This window comes from Musca autumnalis, unplaced genomic scaffold, assembly GCF_047663935.1.
Source record: "Musca autumnalis isolate F117 unplaced genomic scaffold, ASM4766393v1 scaffold_5, whole genome shotgun sequence".
NCBI lineage: Eukaryota > Metazoa > Arthropoda > Insecta > Diptera > Muscidae > Musca > Musca autumnalis.
In genome coordinates this window covers 54,330,256-54,347,471 of record NW_027412088.1, presented here as the reverse complement: position 1 = coordinate 54,347,471, position 17,216 = coordinate 54,330,256, and the positions used below count along the sequence as shown (strand labels likewise).

General features: G+C 38.5%; 1 protein-coding gene across 1 annotated transcript; it reads left to right on the top strand.

Moving 5' to 3' along the window:
* The first annotated feature begins 418 nt into the window (after positions 1–418).
* Positions 419–16,029, top strand: Cht8 (Chitinase 8). The gene is made up of 4 exons (XM_073989079.1): positions 419–659; positions 8,911–9,370; positions 9,436–9,683; positions 15,132–16,029. Exons 1-4 carry the CDS (start codon positions 581–583, stop codon positions 15,854–15,856), a joined length of 1,512 nt encoding a protein of 503 aa, XP_073845180.1. The 5' UTR covers positions 419–580; the 3' UTR covers positions 15,857–16,029.
* Positions 16,030–17,216: the final 1,187 nt, after the last annotated feature.

Genomic DNA, 17,216 nt, shown 5'->3' with positions numbered 1-17,216 from the left:
AATTGTAAAAAAATGTATTATTATCTTATCTTTAAAATTATGCTACTGCACTTACAAAATCAGAAGTACCTATGAGATATGTGAATGATGGCCAACAGTTGAACTTCCAAAGAAGATACTGTTAATCACAAATGACTAAGATGACTTTTTCATGTTAAGGATGTTTATATATTATTAATACATATGTACATAAAGATCCATTTAGTAATGAATGAATGAATGTCAAAACTTACATAGTACGGTATGGTATTTATTTTGTACTTTCCCATATTCTTATCAAATATATTTTTATATTTTTTCTGATATCTTGTCTTGTTAAGGCATCGATTGTTGGTATCGAAATAGCGTAAAAAATATATACATATTTGTAGAAGATATCTGGTAAATAAATACAACAACATAATGGTCTTCTGTCTCAAAAGGAGTGTTCGTTCCACCACCTACCGGACCTATAAATACAAGCTTTTGCACTTAATTGGATTCAGTCGAAACAGAGTGTAAATCAATTGCGAAACGATATTATTACAAAAAAAAAATCGGCAAAACATTCACCCGTGTTTTTGGAAAAAGTTAACAAGAAATGTTATTAAAACTCATTTTATGGACTTCATTTTTAGTGATATCGCAGCAAACAATATCCGTTTCAGCGAAACAAAGAAGTATGTTTTTGAAAATGATGTAGAAAAATAAAGTGTTTAAGTTGTGTTTTGAGAAAAGTTCCAGAAAAAAATTTGATATGAGAAGATACAAAAAATACTTATTATTTATTCATTTTAAAGTCGTAAGCGGTTCAAAATCCTAGCATATGAATAAAATGCTTACAAAGTACATTTTTTACTTTGTTATATCGTAAAAGGTTCGGATGCATTTAACCGATAATTATTGTATTCATGAACGTTAAAATCGGATTTACATATGTATGTTTGCAATACGTGAATATTTTTTTTTACAATAACTCGAGAAGAAAATATAAATACACCTACTACATGTCAAGTTCTCCACTTTTATATTACAGCTTTTGAAGGGATTATATTGTTGATAGACCTCTTCGTCATGTTCTAGCCTCTTTATTTCTCACAATTTTCAAATATTCTGCTATAGTCAACACCCATTTCCATACTCATGTTAAATAAATTTGAGGCAACATGTTGGGAATACCTGAATAATTACATACATATTTATGTACTAACAAACATCACCAAAGGGACAAGAGAGACTTCTCTCATATCAATATTCATCTATACATATAAAAGAGCTTCGAGGTAGTTTACATTATCTATCAATGTCATATGACACGAAATAAAAACATTCCATATTTACCCACGGAGGCAATGTGGAGACGTAGTTTTTTTACATTTTTGCTGGTGTGGACGCACAGAGTAAATGGCGTAAGGAAAATCTCCAATATTACACATATTAGCGAATATATAACGATGAAAAATTTCATGTCATATGACATTTACATATAGCGTAAACTACCCCTTAGTGATGAGTGAGTGAGTGACATGTATATCATCGCCCAGACGAAACCGCTGAAGCTAGAAAGCTGAATTTTTGACTGTGGGTCGCTGTCGGTGTGTAGGGGTGAGATAAGGCTGTGTTTTTGGAAATTCGACCTATAAGGTTACGAAAAGTACTAAATGCTACTAAATATGGTACCATTTGTGTTAGGCAAACGGAAGAGCTATAATTTTGAAATTTGGAATGAGGTTCACTGAATGAGAGGTGGAAAGATGTACCAAAGGGTTTTTGGAAATTAGACCTATACGTATACGAAAAGTACTAAAAGTTGTTAAATTTAGTACCAATTGTATATTTTGAAAGGCTATAGCTACAATCTTGGAATTTGGTATGAACATCAAGGTTGGGAAGTAATTTTGATGTAAGGAAATGGTTTTGGAAAGTCTTAATTATGCTTACGAAAAGAATTTAGTACAATTTGGAATTGGGTAAACGGATAGAGCTGTAAACGGATAGAGCTAGATACCTAAAATTTGGAATTAAGATTACAGTTGAAGTGTAGGATTGAGGTAGTTTTAGAAATTCGTACTTATGGGTACGAAAAGTACTAAGTGGTACTAAATTTGGTACAATTTAGATTTGGGTTAATCCTGAAATTTGGAATTACGATTACAGTCGAAGAGAAGGATTCAGTTAGTTTTGCAAAATCATATTTATGGGTACGAAAAGTACTAAATGGTACTAAATTTAGTACAATTTGGATTTAGGTGAATGGGTTGCGGTGGAATCCTGCAATATGAAATTATGTTTATTGTAGACCTGTTGCATTAAGGAAGTTTTGAAAATTCGTACTTATTTGGTACAAATTGGATTTGGTTTAACGGATAGAGCTAGAATCCAGAAATTTGGAATAAAGATTACTGTTAAAGTGAAGGATTGAGGTAGGTTTGGAAAATCTTATAGATAATGTTATCTCAGCACTTATTACAACAGCAATGATTTGGGAAAACAACCTATCAGGAAGGGTCTATAGAAGCACCCTTTCCTTCGGGAAGGGTCTATAGAAGCACCCTTTCCTTCTGGAATGGTCTATAGAAGCACCCTTTCCTTCGGGAAGGGTCTATAGAAGCACCCTTTCCTTCGGGAAGGGTCTATAGAAGCACCCTTTCCTTTTGGAATGGTCTATAGAAGCACCCTTTCCTTCGGGAAGGGTCTATAGAAGCACCCTTTCCTTCGGGAAGGGTCTATAGAAGCACCCTTTCCTTCGGGAAGGGTCTATAGAAGCACCCTTTCCTTCGGGAAGGGTCTATAGAAGCACCCTTTCCTTCGGGAAGGGTCTATAGAAGCACCCTTTCCTTCAGGAAGGGTCTACAGAAGCACCCTTTCCATCGGGAAGGGTCTATAGAAGCACCCTTTCCTTCGGGAAGGGTCTATAGAAGCATCCTTTCCTTCGGGAAGGGTCTTTAGAAGCACTCTTGCCTTCCCGAAGGGTGTATAGAAGCACCCTTTCCTTCGGGAAGGGTCTATGGAAGCACCCTTTCCTTCAAAAAGGGTATATAGAAGCACCCTTTCCTTCAAAAAGGGTATATAGAAGCACCCTATGTTTCAGTAAGGGTCCGTAGAAATCCCATTGTTTCAGGTCTATAGAAACACATTTTCTTTCAAAAAGGGTCTGTAGAAGTACCCTTTGTTTCTGGTCTATAGAAGTATCCTTTCTTTTAGGTTTATAGAAGTACCCTTTGTTTCAGTAAGGGTCTGTAGAGAGTACCCTTTGTTTCAGTAAGGGTCTGTAGAGAGTACCCTTTGTTTCAGTAAGGGTCTGTAGAGAGTACCATTTCTTTTAGAAAGGGTCCATAAAAGCACCCTTTCTTTTAGAAAGGGTCCGTAGAAGCACTTTTTCTTTAAGAAAGGGTCCGTAGAAGCACTTTTTCTTTAAGAAAGGGTCCGTAGAAGCACTTTTTCTTTAAGAAAGGGTCCGTAGAAGCACTTTTTCTTTAAGAAAGGTTCTATAGAAGCACCCTTTCTTTAAGAAAGGGTCTATAGAAGCACCCTTTCTTTAAGAAAGGGTCTATAGAAGCACCCTCTCTTTAAGAAAGGGTCTATAGAAGCACCCTTTCTTTAAGAAAGGGTCTATAGAAGCACTCTTTCTTTAAGAAAGGGTCTATAGAAGCACCCTTTCTTTAAGAAAGGGTCTATAGAAGCACCCTTTCTTTAAGAAAGGGTCTATAGAAGCACCCTTTCTTTAAGAAAGGGTCTATTGAAGCACCCTTTCTTTAAGATAGGGTCTATAGAAGCACCCTTTCCTTTGGGAAGGGTCTATAGAAGCACCCTTTCCTTCGGGAAGGGTCTATAGAAGCACCCTTTTCTTCGGGAAGGGTCTATAGAAGCACCCTTTCCTTCGGGAAAGAAAGGGTCTATAGAAGCACATTTTCTTTAAGAAAGGGTATATAGAAGTACCCTTTCTTTAAGAAAAGGTCTATAGAAGCACCCTTTCTTTAAGAAAAGGTCTATAGAAGCACCCTTTCTTTAAGAAAGGGTCTATAGAAGCACACTTTCTTTCAGTAAAGGTCTATAGAAGCAACGTTTTTTTCAGTAAGGGTCTATAGAAGCACCCTTCCTTTCAGAAAGAGTCTATAGAAGCACCCTTTCGTTCAGAAAGGATCAATAGAACTACCCTCTCTTTCAAAAAAGTTGAATAGAAGTTACCTCTCTTTCAGAGAGGGTCAATAGAAACGCCCTTTATTTTAGAAATGGTCTACAGTTTGGAAAATGGGCTGGGTGGACCCGCTACTGAAACCAGACAAGGATGTCAACAAAGGTAAATCGCGTTTTGTTCTCACATCAAAACTCTTGAGGTTTTACTCCTCCCATGTATCAGAAATAGATATCCATTTGCCGATCATCAACATGGCTCCTTCCGTAGGAAGGACAGGACGACAACAGCGCTGCACGCCATCTCCACATATATTAGTCGAAGACTCAACCGGAGCAAGCCGTGTGATAGAACAATGATGGCGGGGGTTGACTTATCAAAAGCCTTTGATACTATCCAGCACCCCACGCTGTTTGAGGACATCGAGCAGACAACCCACCGGTCAAGTTTGAAACTTTGGATAATCGATTATATGTGTCGACCCCAGTCAGAAATAAGAAATCGAAGCCTAGAGCTTCGAACAGGAAGTTCCCCAAGATGGGATAATATCTCCGGAACGGTTTATCCTCCACTTTTCCTGTATTCCACACCCTCCAGACGTATTGTCACGCATGCCGATGATTGTAAAATCTTGGCATCGGTTACCTTCTTTAATTTAATTTGTGATAAAATGTACGACCGCTCTGTTCACCACATGGAGTGCGGAGGTGAGCACTGATCTGGATCATGGTCTATGGTAGCAGAATTTCGATCATACCCTACCCCAATCATCTAGAGGTCACATTCGACAGCATGTTCATGTAGTCCGCGCATGCCACAGCTATCTGCGACAAGCTCAGATGTATGGACAAGGTCCTCATGTCCCTAGCCGGCAGCACTTGGGGTGCAGATAAAGAAACCTTCTTGAACACAAACAGCACGATAGGTCTATGTAAAAATCGTTCAAAGCTGTAACAGGTTGCCTCCTCATATCTTCAGTGGACTATGTACATGAGGAGACAAAGATTCTTCTAGTACAGCAATACAATGGCATGCTTTCGTTGCAGTGCTTGCTCACTTGTTACCGGGAGTGTCATTCTAATCACCGTATGGCGGATCTTCATAATCTAGAAAGAGAGGTCCTGCGTTACAACGGGAGGAACGTCAGCTGCCATGACAAACCAGAGTAGTTTTGAATCAACTACGCCCGGGATGGTGCAGACGCCAGAATTCCTATAGGGCAAGGATCGATGGAACCGTGCAAAACATCTGTCCAGCATGCAGCACAGACCCGCACGACACACTGAACCTTTTCAACCGCCTTGCCAAACCTACTCACATTCCTAGACATGGAGGGCCAGATTAAGCAAAAAACGAACATATAAACATTTCAAAGGCTTTTACAACAACAACATTGCAAAGCGACATGTCTCGTGGGCTAGCCAATTTTTTCCGAAATAATGACCCAAACATCCAGATAGACGACCTTTTCAAAAGTTACTTTGCCGATAGAAATCCCTTTCAAAAATTTTTCTAGAAATAGATGACCTTTCCATATGCCTTCAATAGACAGAATAAACCTGTGGGAGGTGTTCTGCAGATAAAAAAAAACATCGGAAGATCTTCATTAGGTAGAACAAAGAACTTCTATAGATATAAAACTTCTTTAAGAAGCCATCTATTTACAAAAGACCCATTCCTGGGGTCTCCTTTAGATATAAGATCCCATCAAGAGGACTTATTCTGACGACTTTAAAAGGTCTTCAGTGAATGGAATATGCCGTCAAGGGTCTTCTCTAGACAGAAGACCGATTTAAGAAACCTTTTATAGACAGAAAAAACTTCGAGAGTTCTTCCGTAAATATAAGACCCCTTCAAGAGCACATCTGTAAATAGAAAATCTCTTCGAGGTGTGATCTGTAGATAGTAGATAGTGTATATGAGGAAAAGTCAAAATTTTTTAGTTTCCATGAAGCCAAGGTTTGCACTATTATAATACGCGAACTATTGTAGTTTACCAGTAACTATGACTATTGCTGGATTAATTTAGATGTTTTTGTACAAAGCTCAAAAATTTAGCAAAAAAAAAATAATTTACGCGGTAGTTACGACCGCGTAAAGGAAAAAACATAGGTAAAAACACGTTGAAGCTAAACAGGTTTTTTACATTGATATTCGATTTCTGATTAAACCATTCAAATGACGCACATCTGTCCAAAGTAAAAGTAGGAGAATACAAAATGAAGATTACACTTCTAATGTATCACTTTCCAAAATTTCCACTGCATCCACCTTTTATGGATGCTGACATTTTGAAGCCGGATTTCAGGTGTTTTTTGTATTTTTTATGTAACTGGGACGCGCATTCGGGTATTTCGAAAAACCATTTATAGGATTAAAGAACTCGCGATTTCGCATAATCTGATATGTATATTGAGTATGTAGCCCACACAGCAGCAGAGTAATCTACTGCCAAAGGCCAAAATTTAGTGCGATTTTTTTTCTAAAAAACCTATTTTTTGGGTACAGTATTTACAATATCGTTTTGAGTGTGCTAGTACCCCGCGATATTTTAGTTTTTCGACGATCCGGATCATATGAATCACAGATCGTAAAAATCCATCTACTAGAACGGCGGAAATGGCTACTGCAAAAATTGAAAAATTTGCGAAAAATGTTTTTCAAAATATCGCTGACTAATTCGCGTTTTATGTGGATCGTTTCCATTTCAATGAAGAAAGTGAATCATCACTCGCGTTTGTGCGAAAACAGCGGTTTAAAAAATTTTGTGGCATGGGAGCTGTATCCGATTTATCCAAAAAATACTGGGTGATGCTACATCCACGGTTCTTGATGGATTTTATAGAAATATGTTTAGATCGATGTATTTTTTCACGGTTGATAGTGAAATCGGATGCGCATAAAAAGTGTATGCACTTTGTGCAAAATATAAGCGTTATACAGTTTGTTGCACACTAAACTGCAGACGATGCTACATTTTAGCGGCCAAAGTAAATCCTGGCAAATGTGTACAAATTAAAAGAGAAGAATTCGCTGTATTGGTAAACCGCATGCGCATCAAGTGATTTTGAGGATTTCGCGATTTACACGCATTTCAAAATGAACATTACCCGATACAATTTTATTTCAAGATTATACCCCATTTAAAGGAACCCAACATTTATTTGAAAGATATCCATATCTTCTGCTAGATGTTACCGTGTTTTCGAGAAGTGATTAGAATAAAACATGTGATTTATTGCGTGAAATTTAACTAAAATAGAAGAAAAACTCCGACCTATTTTTCTTACATTTTGTTCAACTAACTCACAAAATAAATTTTAATAAATATTTTCTCTTACAAAAATTTTATAAATTTCCTCAATATATTTTTTGTTTTTTGCTATAATATGCAAACCGCTAAACGGATTTGTATAGTTTTGGTTTCATTTGAATCTTCGCGATGTTTAGATTACGTACATATTTTTTATATATTTTTCAGATGCATAAACAGCTTGAATTTTATTAGAACAAGTTGTAAACTACCAATTGTTTTGAATGCTTTCCTAATTTCCGCGAAAATTTACAACTTTTTCAGTAAAGTTATGGGACCTCAGTAAACATATAGTATGTAGGGAGCCCCTAATTAAGAGAGTTTCTCAATATAATGATTAGAGTCTTTTAAAGATTTTTTTCTTTTTATCAGAATTGAAACCGCCATAACTTTTGCGCGCAACAACCAAAATTAGTATCTCGAACAGATTTAAGAATGGGATTTTTTTCCCAATCTATGTACCAAAAATCTTTCATGTAGCTTAAAAAAAAATTTAATTTTTTTTTTTACGGAAAACTAAAAAATTTTGTCTTTTCTTCATATAAATAGTGTACATAAAACATTCCCTTAAATGTCGTCTGTATATACATAAAACGACCTTCAAGAAAGAAAGCAGATAGTGAGAGATAAGTATAAAGTTTTTAAAGATCAAACTGGCACCTCCTGGAAAAGAGATAAGGAAACATTTTAGGTTCTTCAATAGGTTTTCTGTACATAGAAGGTTCCTTCAGAGGTTTTCCGTATATATAAGACCCCTTCAAGTGGTATTCTGTAGAGAGAGAACCTTCTCTGTAGATATAATAACTTTCAAGAAGTCTTCTGTAGATAGAAGACCTCTTTAAGAAGACTTTTTATAGACAAAAGAGATCTTCTATAGATGGAAAACATCTTCAAGAGGTGCTTTGTAGATGGAAGATGTCTTCTGTAGATAAATGTCTCTTTCAAAGGACTTCTGTAGATACAATAACCTTCAGGAAGTTTTCTGCTCATGTCATCCACATATGTAAAGCAGAGATAAGAGAGATAAGAAGATGGTAGCGTTGATAGACAGCATTTGGGACGATGACAAAGATGCCATGTCTTGAGCAGAGTCCTTTGGAAGTATCTCTATCTCCTTAAAAGTCTCAATATTATATACAAAAGTATATCTTTAAAAGCTACTGAAAAAGGTTTACCGAGGTTCCTGTAAACAGAAAATCCCTTTTGCACATAGCCGAGCCCTTCCAGAGGACTCATTTAGGAAGATGACACTTTTGAAAGCTCTTTTATAGATGGTATACACCTTCAAGGGGTCTTCTGAAGCTAGAAAATCCCTTTAAGATGTATTTTATAGACAGAGATGCCTTCAAAAGCTCATCTGCATCATGAGGTTCACAATACACAACCCTCAACATAACCTAACTTATAGAGAATTGGGGTTATATAGATGGTGGCTCTAAACTTTTATTACAGATTTGTTTAAATATTTTTCGCATTTTTTCAGAAAATGTTGTTTGCTATCATGGTACCTGGTCAACATATCGTCAAGGTGCGGGTAAATTTGATGTCGAAACTCACATCGATCCATTCCTGTGTACCCATCTGATGTACGCCTTCTTCGGCATAGAAGAAAGTGGTGATTTACGAATTATTGACCCCTATTTGGATTTGGAAGATAATTATGGTCGTGGAAATGTGCGCAAATTTAATGCTCTAAAACTGAAGAATCCAACATTGAAAACATTAGCTGCGGTGGGTGGTTGGAATGAAGGCTCAAAGAAATTTTCAATAGTAGCTGCTGATGCGGCGAAGCGGGAAAAATTCGTTACATCTGTTGTTCAATTTTTACAAAAATATGGTTTTGATGGCATCGACTTGGATTGGGAGTATCCCGGACAACGTCACAAGTTGGAAAATAAAGATCGGGAGAATTATTTGCAGTTGCTTAAGGAATTAAAGGAGGGGTAAGTTAGAAAACAAGAACTTTTATGAGGTAAACTTGTTTCTAAACTATTTTCTATTTTTTTAGTTTGGAACCATTCGGTTATCTGCTGACGGCAGCTGTGGGCTCAATAAAAGCTTCCGCTGAAATATCCTATGACATACCAGAAATGATGAAATATCTAGATTTTGTCAATGTCATGGCTTATGATTTACATGGCCCCTGGGATCCGGTTGTGGGTATCAATGCTCCTTTATATCCGGGTCCACGTGATACAACGGAACTTGCGAAGCAATTGAATGTTGATGCTATTGTCAAGTATTGGTTGAGTCAAGGTAAGTGCGATATGAATCTTTAACAGCATATTTACATTATTGGAAATTAGCTCACTAGATTTAATAGATCCACAGAGGTTAATAGAAGGAGAGAGGTCTTCCGTAGATGGTAAAGCCTTTCAAGAGCCTTTTCAAGGATCTTCTGCAGAATTAAAACTCTTTCAAGTGGGATTCTGTAGATAGAATAACTCTTCAAGAGGTCGTCTGTAGGTAGAATATCCCTTTAAAAGATCCTTGATTGATATAAGACCTCTATAAGGAAGTTATGTATGTATAATAACCTTCATCTTCCGTAGATATTAAATCTTTTCAGAACTTTTCTTTTCGATAAAAGACCCTTCAACCTGCCTTCGATCCTTTTGCAAGGTCTTCTGCAGACATAACATCCCTTCAAGTGGTCTTCTGCAGATAGAAAAGCCTTCAATAAGCCTTTTGTAGGCGGAAGATTCTTTCAATCAGCCATCTGTAGAAAAAATTCTGTAGATGGTATACCCTTTCAAGAGGCCTTTTCTAAACAGATCATCTCGCTAATACATCTTCTACAGACATAAACCTCTTCAAGGGGTCTTCTGTAGATAGAAGGCCTCTTCAAAAGGTTGTCTGTGAATAGAATACCTCTTTAAGAAGCATAAGAGAAATTATGTAGGTGTACCTTCAAGAAGTTTTCACATAGATATTAAACCTTTTCAGAAGTTTTCTATTGATAAAATACCCCTCCACATGACGTCGATAGACAAAAGATCGCTTTACGAGGTCTTCAGTATGAAGAACAGCCCTTCAAAAAAAAAACTTTTGTAAATAGAAAATCCCTTCGAGAGGACTTCTGTCGATAGAAGACTCCTTTAAAAGGTCTATAGACCTTTTCATCAAGAAAGGACGCTTCTGTAGACCCTTTCTTTAAGAAAGGGTGCTCCTAAAGACCCTTTCTGCAAAAATGTGTTCTTCTAGACCCTTTCTGCAAGAAAGGGTGCTTCTGTAGACCCTTTCTTCAAGAAAAGGGTGCTCTTATAGACCCTTTCTTCAAGAAAGGGTGCTTCTATAGACCCTTTCTTCAAGAAAGGGTGCTTCTCTAGATCCTTTCTGCAAGAAAGGTTTGTTCTATATACCCTTTCTTCTAGAAAGGGTGCTTCTCTAAACCCTTTCTTCAAGAAAGGGTGCTTCTCTAGACCCCTTGTTCAAGAAATGCTGCTTCTATAGACCCTTCCTGTACGAAAGGGTGCTGGTATAGACCCTTTCTGCAAGAAAGGTTTCTACTATAGACCTTTTCGGCGAGAAAGGCCTCTCTGCATGAAAGGGTTCTTCCGTAGACCCTTTCTTCAAGAAAGTGTGCTTCTGTACATCCTTTCTGCAGGAAAGGGTGCTTTTGTAGACCCTTTCTGCGAAAAAGGGTGCTTCTCCAACCCTTTCTTCAAACAACGGTGCTTCTCTATACACTTTCTTCCAGAAAGGGTGCTTCTCTAGACCCTTTCTTCTAAAAAGGGTGCTTCTCTAGACCCTTTTTACAAGAAATGGTGCTTCTGTACACCCTATCTTCTTGAAAGGGTACTTCTATAGACCCTTTCTTCAAGACAGGTTGCTTCTCTAGACCCTTTCGACAAGAAAGGGTGATTCTGTAGACCTTATCTTCAAGAAAAGAAAGGGTGCTTCTCCATACCCTTTCTTAAAAAAAAGGTGCTTCTCTAGACCTCTTCTTTTAGAAAGGGTGCTTCTGTAGACCCTTTCCTCAAGAAAGGGTGCTTATCTAGACGCTTTCGGCAAAAAGGATGCTTCTGTAGACGCTTTCTGCAAGAAAGGGTTCTACTATTGACCTTTTTGGCTTGGATGCTTCTCTAGATCCTTTCTTCTAGAAAGGGTGCTTCTCCAGACCCTTTCTTCAAAAAAAGGTGCTGCTCTAGACCTCTTCTTCTAGAAAGGGTGCTTCTGTAGACCTCTTCTTCTAGAAAGGGTGCTTCTGTAGACCCTTTCCTCAAGACCCTTTCTGCAAGAAACGCTGCTTCTATAGTTCCTTTCTGTAAGAATGGGTGCTTCTGTAGACCCTTTCTTCAAGAAAGGGTGCTTCTGTAGACCTTCTCTAGACCATTTCTGCAAGAAGGGGTTCTACTATAGACCTTTTTGGCGAGAAAGGGTTCTTCTATAGACTCTTTCTTCTACGGTGCTTCTGTAGACCCCTTCTGCAAGAAAGGGTGCTTCTATAGACCCTTTCGGAAAGAAAGGGTGCTTCTGTAGACCCTTTCGGAAAGAAAGGGTGTTTCTGTAGACCCTTTCGGCAAGAAAGGGTGCTTCTATAGACGCTTTCTTCACGAAAGTGTGTTTCTCTAGACCCTTTCTTCTAGAATGGGTGCTTCTGTAGACCCTTTATTCAAGAAAGGATTCTTCTCTAGACTCTTTCTACAAGAAGGGGTTCTTAAATGGACCCTTTCTTCTAGAAAGGGTGCTTCTGTAGACCTTTTCCTCAAAGGGTGCTTTTCTAGACCCTTTCCTCAAGAAAGGGTGCTTCTGTAGACCTTTTCCTCAAAGGGTGCTTTTCTAGACCCTTTCCTCAAGACAGGCTGCTTCTATAGACAATTTCTGCAAGAAAGGGTTCTACTATTGACCTGTTTGGCTTGGATGCTTCTCTAGATCCTTTCTTCTAGAAAGGGTGCTCCTGTAGACCCTCTCTTCAAGAAAGGATTCTTCTCTAGACCATTTCTGCAAGAAAGGGTTCTACTATAGACCTTTTTGGCGAGAAAGCGTTCTTCTATAGACTCTTTCTTCTAGGGTGCTTCTGTAGACCCTTTCTGCAAGAAAGGATGCTTATTTAGACCCTTTCTTCAAGAAAGGATGCTTCTCTAGACTCTTTCTACAAGAAAGGATGCTGCTGTAGACACTATTTTCTGGAAAGGATGCCTCTATAGACTCTTTCTTCAAGAAAGGGTGCCTCTATAGACCCTTTCTTCAAGAAAGGGTGTTTCTCTAGACCCTTTCCGCAAGAAAGGTGTTTCTCTAGACCCTTTCTACAAGAAATTGTGCTTCTGTAGACCCTTTCTTCAAGAAATGGTGCTTCTCTAGACCCCTTCTTCTAGAAATGGTGATTCTCTAGACCCGGTAGACCCTTTCTATAAGAAAGGGTGCTTCTGTTAACCCTTTCTTCAAGAAAGGGTGTTTCTAGACCATTTCTGCAAAAAAGGGTGCTTCTCAAGACCCCTTCTTCTAGAAAGAGTGCTTCCCTAGACCATTTCTACAAAAAGCGTACTTCTCTAGACCCCTTCTTCTAGATAGGGTGCTTCTGTAGACCCTTTCTTCAAGAAAGGGTGCTTCTGTAGACCCTTTCTTCAAGAAAGGGTGCTTCTGTAGACCCTTTCTTCAATAAAGGGTGCTTCTGTAGACCCTTTCTTCAATAAAGGGTGCTTCTCTAGACCCTTTCTTCAAGAAAGGGTGCTTCTCTAGACCCTTTCATCAAGAAAGGGTGCTTCTCTAGACCCTTTCTTTAAGAAAGGGTGCTTCTCTAGACCCTTTCTTCAAGAAAGGGTGCTTCTCTAGACCCTTTCATCAAGAAAGGGTGCTTCTCTAGACCCTTTCTTCAAGAAAGGGTGCTTCTCTAGACCCTTTCTTCAAGAAAGGGTGCTTCTCTAGACCCTTTCTTCAAGAAAGGGTGCTTCTCTAGACCCTTTCTTCAAGAAAGGGTGCTTCTCTAGACCCTTTCTTCAAGAAAGGGTGCTTCTCTAGACCCTTTCTTCAAGAAAGGGTGCTTCTCTAGACCCTTTCTTCAAGAAAGGGTGCTTCTGTACAACCTTTCTGCAAGAAAGTGTGCTTCTGTACAACCTTTCTGCAAGAAAGTGTGCTTCTGTGGACCCTTTTTTCAAGAAAAGATGTTTCTCTAGACCCTTTCTGCAAGAAAGTCTGCTTCTATAGATACTTTCTTCTAGAAAGGGTGCATCTGTAGACCCCTTTTTCAAGAAAGGGTGCTTCTCTGTAGATCTTTTCTTCAAGAAAAGGTGCTTCTGTAGACCCTTTCTAAAAAAGGGTGTTTCTGTAGACCCTTTCTTCAAGAAATGGTGCTTCTCTAGACCCCTTCTGCAAAAAAGGGTGCTTCTATAGACCCTTTCGGAAAGAAAGGGTGCTTCTGTAGACCCTTTCGGAAAGAAAGGGTGCTTCTGTAGACCCTTTCTTCACGAAAGTGTGTTTCTCTAGACCCTTTCTTCTAGAATGGGTGCTTCTGTAGACCCTTTATTCAAGAAAGGATTCTTCTCTAGACTCTTTCTACAAGAAGGGGTTCTTAAATGGACCCTTTCTTCTAGAAAGGGTGCTTCTGTAGACCTTTTCCTCAAAGGGTGCTTTTCTAGACCCTTTCCTCAAGAAAGGCTGCTTCTATAGACAATTTCTGCAAGAAAGGGTTCTACTATTGACCTGTTTGGCTTGGATGCTTCTCTAGATCCTTTCTTCTAGAAAGGGTGCTCCTGTAGACCCTCTCTTCAAGAAAGGATTCTTCTCTAGACCATTTCTGCAAGAAAGGGTTCTACTATAGACCTTTTTGGCGAGAAAGCGTTCTTCTATAGACTCTTTCTTCTAGGGTGCTTCTGTAGACCCTTTCTGCAAGAAACGATGCTTATTTAGACCCTTTCTTCAAGAAAGGATGCTTCTCTAGACTCTTTCTACAAGAAAGGATGCTGCTGTAGACACTATTTTCTGGAAAGGATGCCTCTATAGACTCTTTCTTCAAGAAAGGGTGCCTCTATAGACCCTTTCTTCAAGAAAGGGTGTTTCTCTAGACCCTTTCCGCAAGAAAGGTGTTTCTCTAGACCCTTTCTACAAGAAATTGTGCTTCTGTAGACCCTTTCTTCAAGAAATGGTGCTTCTCTAGACCCCTTCTTCTAGAAAGGGTGATTCTCTAGACCCGGTAGACCCTTTCTATAAGAAAGGGTGCTTCTGTTAACCCTTTCTTCAAGAAAGGGTGTTTCTAGACCATTTCTGCAAAAAAGGGTGCTTCTCAAGACCCCTTCTTCTAGAAAGAGTGCTTCCCTAGACCATTTCTACAAAAAGCGTACTTCTCTAGACCCCTTCTTCTAGATAGGGTGCTTCTGTAGACCCTTTCTTCAAGAAAGGGTGCTTCTGTAGACCCTTTCTTCAAGAAAGGGTGCTTCTGTAGACCCTTTCTTCAAGAAAGGGTGCTTCTGTATACCCTTTCTTCAATAAAGGGTGCTTCTGTAGACCCTTTCTTCAAGAAAGGGTGCTTCTCTAGACCCTTTCTTCAAGAAAGGGTGCTTCTCTAGACCCTTTCTTCAAGAAAGGGTGCTTCTCTAGACCCTTTCTTCAAGAAAGGGTGCTTCTCTAGACCCTTTCTTCAAGAAAGGGTGCTTCTCTAGACCCTTTCTTCAAGAAAGGGTGCTTCTGTAGATACTTTTTTCAGGAAAAGTTACTTCTGTATATCCTTTTTCATTTCTTCTTTCTTTATTTATCCTTTCTTTCTAGGTGCCGCTCCTGAAAAACTCATCTTGGGTGTACCATTTTATGGACGCTCTTTCACACTGGAAAATCCCAATAATCACCAGGTGGGCGATGCACACATTGGTCGTGGAATGGCCGGCAAATATTCTGTGGAGCCAGGTGTTGTTGGTTACAATGAATTCTGTGAGAAATTACAAAATGAAAAATCTCTCTGGAATTTGGAATGGGAAGCAGATCAAAAGGTGCCATATGCCTACAACGATCGTCAATGGATTGGTTATGAAAATGAAAAAAGTCTGGCGTTGAAAGCTTATTATGTGGTGAAGGAGAATTTGGGTGGCATTATGGTTTGGTCCATTGAATCGGATGATTTCCGTGGTGTGTGTAGCAAAAAACCATATCCTCTGTTAACGGTCATCAATAACATATTAAATGGTGGTGTTTATCGTCCATTGAATACGGAGACGTTAACAGCAAATAAACCTGCGAACGGCGAAATAGCTAAGAAGCCGGAAAGTAATGATGTTGTCTATGTTGCTGGTAAAAAACCAAACACAAATGTTGTTGCTGCTGCCAACAGTGGTACATCGCAATGTCAAGGCAAGGTGGGATATATACGCGATGCCCAAGATTGCGGTAAATTCTATTATTGTGACAATGTCATTGCCCATAGTTTCCAGTGTCCACCTTCGTTGTATTTCGATTTGAATAGTTTAAATTGTAACTATTCCAGCATGGTGGAATGTTGAGTATCCAGCATTTACTTACATACATATACATACATATATGTATGTGTATATATATGTGTAATTAATTATGTATAAAATTTGTAATATCTGTAAACGATTTAAAAAAAATAAAATTGAAAGAAGCTTTCATGCCAATATCTTTAAGAAATGCATGTCAAGCCACTAAATCGAAACTTGATAAAGTATTTTTTTTTCAGATAACACAGAATTTTTGTTTTTATAGGGAAATGTTTTTTTTCTAAATTCTACGGAACGCTGCCATAAAGTTTTTTAAGAATAAATAAATGTTATCTTAATTTCATTTAATTATAATTTAAACAAATTCAAAAGAAATTACAAACAGTAAAATGTGGTGTTAAGTGCGACGGTTCTGAACCTTGTATACCCTATTAAGATTTCAATACAAATATGTATTTGAAATCACACGGAGGATCTTGTGAAGGCAATACCAAAAATCAATCATATTCGGACTCCTTTAAGATTCTGGAACAGACCCTTAACCGCACTTTAACAAAAATGTTGATAATTTGTGTGAGTTGTACCCTAAGCAATGGACCGATAGGTCCCACTATTGAACATAAGCTAAGTTTGGACCAAATATTTCGACGTCCAAAGTTTGGACCAAATCGGTTGCTCCGATTATGAGATATTGCGCTTAGCATATTAGCGAACATTTTCGAACTTTTGTGGGGGAGGTACCGCAAGGAGTGGACCTATAAGCACCATCTTCGAATTTCATAATATTCTAAGAAATATTACGATATGCAAAGTGTGGACCAACGCAGTATTCGGTTCGGGAGTTGTCTTGCGCACCAGCCACAGCACATGCTGGCAGTAGGGTTTTTTTACAGTTTTCGGGTCATTTTCTCAAGAACTATGGACTTGCCACTGAAAAAAAACTTGTGCCATCGTAATAGGCGCCCTGAGTTCAACCTGTTGCAAGAAAAATCAAAACGATTCGAGAAAAGGTCCTAACCTGCACTTTTCCAAATTTGGTGTGGGAGGTATCCGAGGGAGTTGACATATATAATCCATATTCTAACCAGATTTATGTCTAGTAGATATATTACGATGGCCAAAGTATGGACTAAATCGGTTACTGCCTTCGAGAGTTATCCTGCGAGAGTTTTAGCGACAATTTTTGAACTGTTGTGGGGGAGGTACCCAAATAGTGGACCGATATGGCGATTGACAAATTTTGGATCGAATCTGTATATCCGTTCGAGAGTTACCGCGCTCTCGGGTTTTTACAGTTTTCAGGCCATTTTCTTAGGAAGAATGGATTTGCCCCTGAAAAAACTTATATCGTCGCAATGGGGGCAGCGAATACAAGTTGTTACAACAAAAATCAAAAGGATTC

Bases quoted from the DNA above. Each gene is read 5' to 3' on its own strand.
- Cht8 (XM_073989079.1), top strand. From the start codon at position 581: ATGTTATTAAAACTCATTTTATGGACTTCATTTTTAGTGATATCGCAG. The intron at 660-8,910 runs GTATGTTTTTGA...GCATTTTTTCAG, and splicing joins CGTTTCAGCGAAACAAAGAA to AAAATGTTGTTTGCTATCAT. The intron at 9,371-9,435 runs GTAAGTTAGAAA...CTATTTTTTTAG, and splicing joins CTTAAGGAATTAAAGGAGGG to TTTGGAACCATTCGGTTATC.